The sequence below is a fragment of the Sapajus apella genome, unplaced genomic scaffold (genome assembly GCF_009761245.1).
Source record: "Sapajus apella isolate SASKATOON/1434 unplaced genomic scaffold, GSC_monkey_1.0 scaffold128, whole genome shotgun sequence".
Classification (NCBI taxonomy): Eukaryota; Metazoa; Chordata; class Mammalia; order Primates; family Cebidae; genus Sapajus; species Sapajus apella.
This window is the reverse complement of record NW_022437068.1, coordinates 4,265,367-4,277,070: the sequence shown is the minus strand read 5'-3', so window position 1 is coordinate 4,277,070 and position 11,704 is coordinate 4,265,367. Positions and strand designations below refer to the sequence as shown.

Below are 11,704 nucleotides of genomic sequence, written 5' to 3'. Positions count from 1 at the left end.
TACACACACATATACAACATACGGTTTCCGAGGAGAGTGAGGGTTCCATGCTTGTGATAGAGGAGGAGGAATATGCTGAATAACCCTCAGGTTTCTCCCAGATTTGAACATGCTGTACTGTGGCATGAGGTCAGCGGTGACTGACTCCAGCCCTGTGAGGCTGAATTCTACCCTGACAAAGCAGTATCACTGTAATATGAAGCAAGAGGATTCAGGGCATGTTGGCAGCTGTACAGAATGCCTATTCTAGAAAGTAATGGCAATTCCAAAACAAGAGATCTATGCTGTCACATGAGATAATCTTCAGCCCAGTTAAGCAATAAGCACCCAAATTACTTTGAATCCCAAACACAGGCAGCTCAAAATTTTAATGTTAGAAAAGAACTTTTCTCCTTGAACCTATTTTGTGTCTGGAGAAAGTAAACAGGAAGTAGAAAACTTGAAGAATCATTGGTTAATTTGATCTGTATCATAAACAAGATACTGATTCTGATCTGCTCTGTTCCGCTCTGTTCCTGGACACTGACCTAGTTGAAGAACTCCAAACCATCTCTGTGACTTTACTATGGAACAGGGAAAATATTCTGGAAATATATTTTTGGTAATGGAAATATGCCAGAACAGAAGGTGTGAATAACCTCATTTCTCACATGTACCCAAAAGGCAAAGCTAATATACAACATAATTTCTTTTTAGTTCAAGAATGTGTGCCTTTAGAAATTCTTCCTCCAAAGATGAGGGGCACTAAAAAAGGAGCCAGAACATGAATTTTCTACCAAGAGAAAACAGGGCAATGCAGATATTCCTTTACATTTTATGGTGTCTCTTATACTATGACAATTCTATTCTAGACCAAAAGTGACCCAATAGCTTTATAATAAGTAAAATTTAGCCAGGAAACACAAGGCAATGGAGATAAAGCAAAACAGTACCAATAGGAACGTAAATCTATAAGAAGTTCTTCAACAGTTCAGTGGGATAAGGAGGGATAAGGAATAAAGAAATAAAAACATTTTTCTTCAAGGTACACTAATTTTGTTTTTATAAATATTAGCTTACTAATATTTATAAATTTTAAAAGTAGATACATATAACCTATTTACAGATTTCCAAATTTCTGATAAAGTTTTTGGGGATCTACATTTATACCCAAACACCTAAAGATAATCGTACAATTTCTTTTTCTTTTTCTTTTTGAGACAGGGTCTTGCTCAGCCGTCCAGAATGGAGTGCAATGGAGCAATCTCAGATCACCATGACAACCTTCGTCTCCTGGGGTCAGGGGATTCTCCTGCCTCAACCACCCAAGTAGCGTGGATTACAGGTATGTACCACCAAGCCTGATAATTTGTATTTTTAGTAGAGATGGGGTTTCGCCATGCTGGCCAGGCTGGTCTCAAACTCCTGACCAGTGATCCGCCCACCTCAACCTAATTGTACAATTTCTAAAACATCTTTTTCATTCTTCAAGAATCTTACTTCAATAAAAACCTAACACAGCATCTTATTTTTTTAAGTATCATCAAATAGAAAAAAGTCATTACTGAATAGTTTCAAAGCAGGTAATTTTGAAAGACTGGATAAGCAAGTTTCCTTTATTAATAAACTTTTTTAAGGTCATTTTATAAGAACCTCTGAAAGAGTAATCTACTTTGAACATTAATTTTTTGTTATACTTACACTATCAAAGGAAATTTTGATTCCTTAGTTTTAGGATACACAAGAAACAGTGCCCAGAATGGTGGTTATTACCAATTGAAAAGAAACAACTGTACTAAATTTTTTAGTTCTGAGCTTCTTTCTTAGCAACGTCTCAACACAAGGCCAGGAGAAAACTCTGGGAAAGCAGTTAACAGTTCTTTGGTGTATGGGTTTTAGTCTACTGTCAAAGGTAGGAGATACAACTAATGTTTCAATTTCATTCTATGAACCAGGATAGAAATAGAAGGGGGCAGCTGATAAATTATATAAATATGTACAGGTACAGATGGTACCTGTATCTATCTGTATGTACAGGTACAGACTTTAGTCCAAAAGGAAATAGGTATTAATATGGGACAAAAAGAGTCAGTCATACCTTATCTGTAGAGGAGAGGTAGGACTAACAACGGAGTGAAACTTTTGCAGCTCTAAATTATTCTCCTCAAAGTCTGAGACAAAACTTTTTAAGTAGAAGGGCTTTGTATTAATTAATTCAGTAATTCTTACCATGTGCCAGGCACACTATATGGGACATGTAGGGATACAAAAATGTAAGATGAACAGGTTCTTGTCTCTACTGACTTTTGAGATCATCTGTGTTCTCTAGGCTACTATTTCTCAACATTTAAAAAAACAAAACAAAAACTTACATCCTCTACAATACTGTCTCACTCTATAGTCTAGCTATGCATTCCTACCACTCTGGAATATTTTATTGTGCTTTACTGTCTATAGTTTATATTTTTAAAACAAGAATTATACTGACTCTACTTCTTAAAAAGTATACCTCTCCATCAGAGATTCTGGATATCTCAAGTCTCCTAGGGATGTAAAGAACCACTGTTCAGGCCAAGCATGATTGCACACACCTGTAATCCCAGCACTTTAGGAGGCTGAGGGGGGCAGATCACCTGTGGTCAGGAGTTTGAGACCAGCCTGGCCAACATTTCAAAACCCTGTCTCTACTAAAAATACAAAAATTAGCCAGGCAAGGTGGTGGGCACCTGTAATCTTAGCTACTAGGGAGTCTGAGGCAGGAGAATCGCCTGAACCCAGGAGGTGTAGGTTACAGTGGGCTGAGATGGTCTCACTGCACTTCAGCCTGAGTGACACAGTGAGACTCCGTCTCAAAAAAAAAAAAAAAAAAAAACAGAAGAACCACTGTTCAAACCAACCATCTTATTTTGTAGTCCAAAACCCTAGTCTTTGAAAGGAGAAGTGAATGATGCAGTGGCCCTATCAGATCTAGAATCTATGTGTGCTGATTCTCCATTTCTGTTCTTTCTACTAAATCACGGTGTACTCTTCCTATGCTCTTGTTCCTACCTCATGCACTCATGTCATACCAATCTGGTTTTTATGTCACCATTGTGTATAAACAATGGAACAAACAAATGAACAAAAAACAAAAGCACCTCAATTTCTGCAATGTACTTACTTCGAAGAGACATTTCTGGTTTAGAATTCCTGCCTTACAGCTTCACTACATAAATCCTCTGTGGTGGCTTTTTTTTGGACAAATTACTTCCTTGGAATGCTGCTTGACTGCATGATCAATAAAGGTTCCTTTCTAGCCCCAGAATTAATTTTGAGATTGTCTACAGTGCTATGTGAGCTCTTTTGGAACCTTTTCCCTGTACTGAGGATCAATAAATGGTAGAAAGAATTCTGGCAGAAACTGACTTAGGTACACAAAGAATGAAGTTGGTGGGTTTCAATTTTATAAATATGAACTTCAAATCTTTATAAACATGTAAGTCTATAATCATCAAAGTTTACAGAAAAATAATACATTTTCAACACGTTTAAAATAATCACATTTTACATCTTTATAAGTAACAGGCAATCTTCTTCAATTATTCCTCCTTAGATAATAGAGTTTCTTAATGTTTCTTCCTGAAGGAATATAGATAGTCCTGAAGGTCTGAAGGAAAGCTGAGAAAGCTGTTACAATAAAAATAAAACAAAAGCCTCACTATCTGCAATCCACAGTAATTTGGAGGTCCCTAATGAGCCAACCCTCCTGGTACTGATGCCCCATGCAGTCCTCTTCCCATACTAACTTTGGGCTTGGTGACTAGCTATAGCAAATGGCATACTATCAAGAACTGTGCAAACAGACAAGTCTTGAAGTGCTTGAAAATTAGAGATTATTCTTTTTGAACACTCCTTGGAACTCTGCTGCCATGCTGCAAAAAAGCCCAACTAGTGTAATCAAGGTCCCTGGCCAAAAGCCATGGCTGAACTCAGAGTCAGCAGCTAACATAAACATCTAGCATGTGACTGAGGCTGTTTGGACTTTCTGATCATCCCAATACCTCAGCCAATTTATTAATAAACTTTGCTTTGACCTGAAGCAGAAGGGCTCTGTATTAATTTACTCAATAATTCTTACTATGTGCCAGGCACACTATATGGGACATTTAGGGATACAAAAAAGAGTAAGATGAACATGTTTAACCTAAAGCAAAGTTTATTAATATAGGGAACTTGATACAAACCAGGACAAGTGCCTGGTCAATCCACAGAATCAAGACAAAGAAACTCACTTTAAGCTACAAAGTTTTTAAAAAATTTCTTAATGCCACAGAATTAACTTTTTAGGTATGTGTACAGCTCTATGAATTTTAAAACATGCACAGCCTCATGAGACCACCAGCAGTATAATCAGGATAAGAGAAGTTCCAAAAGACTTCCTTATGTAGTCACACCTAACCCCACTATTAACCCATAACCCATTCTTTTTCACTATAGTTCTATCTTTCTGAGACTGTCACATAAACAGAATCATACAATATATAACTTTCTGACACTGATCTATCAGCATGATGCCTTTGAAATGCATATAGGATGATGCATGTATCATAGTTCATTCCTTTTATTGCTAAGTAGTAGTGCACTGTATGTACATACCACAGTTTATCCATTCACTTGAGGGACGTTTGGATGATTTCCATTTTTTAGCAATTGTGAATAGAGGTGCTATAAACATTAGTGTAGAGGTTTCATAGAAATGTAAGTTTTCATGTTTGTAGGCTACATACCTAGGTGTGGATTTGCTGGGTCACATGGTCAGTATATATTTAACTTAAAAAAAAAATCACCAAACTTTTCCAGAGTAGTTTTGCCATTTTCCTTTCCTACCAGCAATGTATGAGAGTTCCAATTGTTCTCTGCATCCTTGCCAGCATTTGGAACTGTATTTTGTTTTTATTTTAGTCATTTTAAAAGTGGTACCTCATCAAGATTTTAAATGCATTTTCTTAATGGCTACTAATGCTAAATATCTCTTTATGTATTTAGTTGTCATTATATCTCCTCTTTTGTAAAGAATCTGCTTAAGACATTTGACCATTTATTAAATAGGGTTAAAAAAAAAAACTATTGAGCTTTGACAATTTTTTATATACAGATGTCCCATGACTTATGTCTCAATAAACCAACTGTGAGATGAAAATATTGGCTGTGCACAGTAGCTCACATGTATAATCCCAGCACGTTGGGAGGTCAAGATGGGAGGTCACTTGAGGCCAGGAGGTTGAGACCGGCCTAGGCAACACAGCAAGAACTTCCTCTTAAAAAATAATAAAATGAAAATATTGCATGTTGAAAATGCATTTAATGTACCTAACTTAGAACACCATGGCTTAGCCTAACCTACCTTAAATGTGCTCAGAACCCTTACATTAGCCCATAGTTGGCAAAATCATCTAACTCGAAGCCTGTTTTGTAACAAGGGATGAGGCTGGGCACAGTGGCTCATGCCTGTAATCCCAGCAGTTTAAGAGGCTGAGATGCGAGGAATATCTGAGCCCAGGAGTTTAAGACCAGCCTGGGTAACAAGTGAGACCCTGTCTCTACTTTTTTAAAAAAATTAAAATAAAAAATAGAAAAATAATTTATTGACTATGGTACTGATAGTGAGAAACAGAATAGTGGTATAGGTACTCGAAATATGGTTTCTATTAGACATGTATTGCTTTAGCACCACTGTAAAGTCAAAAAACTGTTAAGTTGAACCATTTTAAGTCAGGAACCATCTGTATTCTGAATATAAGTCCTTTGTCAGATATGTGATTTACAAGTTTTCCTCCCAACATGCAGCATGCCCTTTAATTCTCGCAATAGCATCTTTCATAGATAAAACTGTCCTGTGTTGTTCTAAAAGTTTCATAGTTTGTCTTATATATTATTTTGTGATTTTGTGTTAATTTTTAGATAAGGTGTGAGAGATTCATGTTTTTGCATACAGATTTCTACTTTTTCCAACACCTCTTTTTGAAAACACTATCCTTTCTCCATTGAATTGCCTTTGTACTTTTGTGAAATATGAATTGGCAATATTTATGTGGGTCTATTTCTGAACTTTCTATTCTATTCCATTAATCCACATGCCTATGCTTTTGCTAATATGGCTTCATCTTGATTAATGTAGCTTTATGGTAAGTCTGAAAGCTGGGTGGAATAATTTACTTAATTTTATTTTTCTTTTCCAGTATTGGTTGACTCTTGTAGTTCTTTTGCCTTTCCATATACATTTAAGAATAAGCATGCCAATTGCTACAAAAAAGTTCTGCTGCTGGGCGCGGTGGCTCACGCCTGTAATCCCAGCACTTTGGGAGGCCGAGGCGGGTGGATCACGAGGTCAAGAGATCGAGACCATCCTGGTCAACATGGTGAAACCCCGTCTCTACTAAAACTACAAAAAATTAGCTGGGCATGGTGGCGCGTGCCTGTAATCCCAGCTACTCAGTAGGCTGAGGCAGAAGAATTGCCTGAACCCAGGAGGCGGAGGTTGCGGTGAGCCGAGATCGCACCATTGCACTCCAGCCTGGGTAACAAGAGTGAAACTCTGTCTCAAAAAAAAAAAAAGTCCTGCTGAGATTTCTGATTGGAATTTTGTTAAAAGGGTAATAGGGAACTCCTACATAGACTGTGCGTACATAAATATATAAACAACTTAGATGAAGTGGACCAAATTCTCAAATAACAAACTACCAGAATCACCTAAGATGAAATACATAATCTGAATGGTTATACAACTGTTTTTAAAATGAAATTTATAATTAAACATATTCTGAAAAAGAAATCTCCCTGTGGTTTCCGTGGTACATTCTACCAAACATTCTTTAGAAATAAACCAATTCTATACAATCTGTTCCAGAAAGCAGAAAGAGAGGAACTCATTTTATAAAGCCAGCATTATCCAGATACGAAACCTGGAGAAGACCTGTAAAAGAAAACAAGACAGCAGACCAATAGCCTCATACTAGCAAATCAAACCTAGCAATGCACATGAAGAATAATATACCATATCCAAGCAGGACGTTCAATATTTGAAAACCAAGCAAGGTAAGCAACAATAGCCCAGAGAAGCAAAACCATATGATATCAATTTACACAGAAAAAGCATTTGAGAAAAGTTAACAGCCACTCATTATTCAACTCTTAGCAAATTAGGCTGGACATGGTGGCTCATGCCTATAATCCCAGCACTTTGGGAGGCCAAGGTGGGCAGATCATATGAGGCCCAGGAGTTTGAGACCAGCCTGGTCAACACAGTGAAACCGTGTCTCTACTAAAAATACAAAAATTAGCCGGACATGGTGGTGCATGCCTGTAATCCCAGCTACTTGGGGGACTGTGGCACAAGAATTACTTGAGCCCAGGAGGCAGAGGTTGCAGTGAGCCGAGACTGCACTACTACACTCAAGTCTGGGTGACAGAGTGAGACTGTCTCTAAATAAATAAATAAATAAATAAATAAATAAAAACTTCTAACAAATTAGAAATAGAGAAGAACTTCCTCTTTTTTTTTAAACAGGCATGAGCCACTGTGCCTGGCCAAAACTTTTTTTAAACAGGCATGAGCCACTGTGCCTGGCCAAAACTTTTTTTAAACAGCAGCTAACTTTATATTTACTGGCTCAAGTTATCTTCCCACTTCGGCCTCCCAAGTAGCTGGGACTACAGGCATGAGCCACCAAACCCGGCTAATTTTTAAAGTTTTTTTGGTAGAGACAAGGTTTTACCATGCTGCTTGGGCAGCTTGAACTCCTGAACTTAAATGATTCGCCTGCCTCAGCCTCCCAAAGGCCCGGGATTACAGGCATGAGCCACTGTACCCAGTTTCCCATATGCTTTAAATAATCCCCAGATTATTTATAATACCCAATTCAATGCCTACACACATCACTTCACATGGATTCAGTATAGTATGTGTGTGGCAAATACTAAATAGTAATTGTGTGGCAAATTCAAGTTTTGCTTTTTGAAACTTTTGAAATTTTTTTTCTAAATATTTTGTGTAGAATGGTATAGTATCTTGCAACCTTGCTAACCTTAGTACTTGCATTGTTACCCAGCCACAATTTTTGACCAGAATTCTCAATTGAGAATTGAGAATCTCAACTGAGAATTCTCAATTCTTTTCTGAGAATTCCAATGTCAGTTAAGTTTTCAAAGTCTTTGCAGTGCTTTTTGAAAATCTGTCCCACATGCACCACCACCCTGTTGCCAGCCTGGACTTGGCAATGGTCTAACCCCTACTTCACTTCTCAAAGTCTAGGTATGGTGTTTGGGGTCAGGTTTCTGCATGCACAGTGCATGAATAAGCTCAAAAATTCATAATAAAAATTAAAGAGTTTATTTCCAAATCTCTTACAATCTCCCAGTACTTTCTAGGTCAATGGGGTTCCCCTTTCTCATTACCTAGTCAGAAAGCTGGTATGTTATTTACTCTGCTCAGCCATATAATTTCTGTAATAGTACCTTTGTTTGGAGGCAGGCAGAAAAAGGAGGGAGAAAAATGCAACTGAAGGCCGGGCGCGGTGGCTCAAGCCTGTAATCCCAGCACCGTGGGAGGCCGAGGCGGGTGGATCACGAGGTCAAGAGATCGAGACCATCCTGGTCAACATGGTGAAACCCCGTCTCTACTAAAACTACAAAAAATTAGCTGGGCATGGTGGCGTGTGCCTGTAATCCCAGCGACTCAGGAGGCTGGGGCAGGAGAATTGCCTGAACCCGGGAGGCGGAGGTTGCGGTGAGCCGAGATCGCGCCATTGTACTCCAGCCTGGGTAACAAGAGTGAAACTCCGTCTTAAAAAAAAAAAAAAAAAAAGAAAAAAAAAAAAAGAAAAATGCAACTGAGACTCATTCTACCCTCTTGGTACCACAGCTCCACTGGTCTGAGAATGATTCCCTGCAATCGGTTTTAATCTCTTGCTAGATCCCAATCTGCTATCACTGCAGGACTGCTTGAGGTTCATGATGCAAGAGAATAGAGGAAAGAAAATGGAAAAAAGAAAAACAAAAAGTTTCTGTACTTTCTCTTAGTATTACAATATCCCCTTCTCATTCCTTGAACCAGAACTGAAGGCTTCTCCTAGAGTTCTTTTCTCTACATTAATGTCCACTGAGTGGCTTTAGGCTGTGTTGAGTTCAAGCCTGGGGATACCAGAGAGAGGAAAATGATAAATCCTGGTTCAACAGTGCTTCAAAATCTGCAACTTCTTGTTTTTTTTTTTTTTTTTTTTGAGATGGAGTTTCACTCTTGTTACCCAGGCTGGAGTGCAATGGCGCGATCTCGGCTCACCGCAACCTCCGCCTCCTGGGTTCAGGCAATTCTCCTGCCGCAGCCTCCTGAGTAGCTGGGATTACAGGCACGCGCCACCGTGCCCAGCTAATTATTTGTATTTTTTTTAGTAGATACGGTGTTTCACCATGTTGACCAGGATGGTCTCGATCTCTTGACCTCGTGATCCACCCGCCTCGGCCTCCCAAAGTGCTGGGATTACAGGCGTGAGCCACCGCGCCCGGCCCAAAATCTGCAACTTCTTAATGCAACTTTTAAGATATGTCTTTTGGAGTTCTCAAATAGTTGCTCTAGGCCAGATATTTTAGCTGAGTTCAGTAGAAAAGACAGACAAAATGTGTTTGCTCCATCCTACCCATAACTGGAATCTTAGACTACTGAGTTCTGAGGTGAATTGTTACACAAAAATATATAACTGGAGTACAATGCAACTTAAGAAGCAATCATTTAAGTGTGGTACACATGAAACAACACAGCCTTTACACATCTTCTCTAGAAAAGTCACCAGATAATTATAAAACAGATGCTACCAGTTCAGTGGCAGACTATTCTCTGCTTTCTTACCTTGGCTTCTAACAAACAGATTCAACAGTTTCACTATTGGAGTAATCAAAGCGATAGCAGTAAAAACCATGGAAGCCTCTTAATAGATGTGAGTTTATTCTGCTGTCAAGTATAATTTGTCAGTAAGGTTTTGAACATTTCATTCTTTCATGACCTGAATAGTATGAGTCAGAAGAGCTAAGAGAATCATTGGAGGAAAAGGGAGCAACAATGAAAAATCTGGAAAGTGAAAATGCCCTAAGGGAAAACATTTTCCCTAAAGTTATTCTGGTATAGAATTCCTAAGTTTTTTTTTTTTTTTTTTTTAAATGCTCTTGAAAACAGACTATTTCACCAGCAAGCAGCATTCCTCAGAATAGCCTATTGCCTATTTGTATAATTAAGCACTAATACTTCCTGAGTTAAAAAATCGAGGATGTCAATCAGCTCCACTGGCTTTCAGAAGCTTTGCCCAATTATCAGCAAATCAATATGTAGAAAGAAACTGTGTAGATACCACCATTTCACATCCACAAACACGCAAAAATTTTAAGTGTTTGTGAAGGCGCAGATCAATGGGAACTTTCACACACTACTGACAGGCGTTAAGTCAGCACAATCACTCTGGATAGCAATTTAGCAATAATTAAATAGATGAATATCATGAATATCTATTTAAATACAACCCAGTAATTCCATTCCTAGGAAGTACTAGATAAATTAGTATATACTAGAGAAATCCATATATTTGCATAAGAAGACATGTTCAAGAGTATTCACTGTAGCACTGTTTATGAATCAATGAAATACTGAAAACTATATGTCCATTAACAGGAGAATCAACCAACAAACAGTGGTATGTTCATAAAACAGAATACTATAAAACAAGTAGATCAGAACTATATGTATCAATGTAAATAATTTCAAAAGCATGACATCAAGTGAAAATAAAGAAATTTTTTATATATAGACTTGCATAAAATGTAAAAGAGAATCATTCATGTAAAATTTTAAACCATGTAAAACAAAACTATATATTATTTATGGACACATGTATGTGCAATACAAGTATATAGACATATATGTTCTTTGAGAGGCTGAGGTGGGCAGACTGCTTGAGCTCAGGAGTTCAAGATCAGCCTGGGCAACAGGGAAAACCCCTATCACTAAAAACAATATAAAAATTAGCTGGGCTTGGTGGCCGATGCCTGTAGTCCCAGCTACTTGAGAGGCTGAGGTGGGAGGACTGCCTGAGCCCAGAAGGCAGAGGTTAAACTGAGCTGAGATTGCATCACTGCACTCCAGCCTGGGTGACAGAGGGAGATTCTGTCTCAAAACACACACACACACACACAAAGCAATAAAACATATATGTTAATGAAAAACACTAAATTCAGGATGGTACTTGTCTCTGAAGAAGGAGAATGGATTGAGGAATGGTACACAAAAGAAAGTACACGAGGTCAAGAGATTGAGACCATCCTAGTCAACATGGTGAAACCATGCCTCTACTAAAAATACAGAAATTAGCTGGGCATGGTGGTGCGCGCCTGTAGTCCCAGCTACTCAGGAGGCTGAGGCAGGAGAATTGCTTGAACCCAGGAGGCGGAGGTTGCGGTGAACCGAGATCGCACCATTGCACTCCAGCCTGGGTAACAAGAGTGAAGTTCCATCTCAAAAAAAAAAAAAAAAAAAAAGAAAAGCTTGGTAATTGTGTTTAAGTGTCTCTTATGTTATTCTATCTTTCATTTTTCATGCATACCGTCACCAGTTAATCCCTGTATTTTTATGTTAAAAATAGAACACAAAAATCAAAGAAAAAAAAACTATGAAAACATATATACATTACATTGTAAACATTCAAGT

General features: G+C 38.2%; 1 protein-coding gene across 12 annotated transcripts in view; it reads right to left on the bottom strand.

Moving 5' to 3' along the window:
- Positions 1 to 11,704, bottom strand: part of TMCC1 (transmembrane and coiled-coil domain family 1) — a 255,819-nt gene that overhangs the window by 88,330 nt on the left and 155,785 nt on the right. Inside the window, exon 1 of one of the 12 annotated variants that reach the window (XM_032262381.1) lies at positions 23 to 2,440. The exons of the other annotated variants lie outside the window; for them this stretch is intronic. Within the exon in view, the coding sequence (XP_032118272.1) occupies positions 23 to 49 (27 nt within the window). The 5' untranslated portion in view covers positions 50 to 2,440. Of the gene's footprint in view, positions 1 to 22; positions 2,441 to 11,704 lie in introns of those variants that run through there. 12 annotated transcript variants of the gene reach the window in all.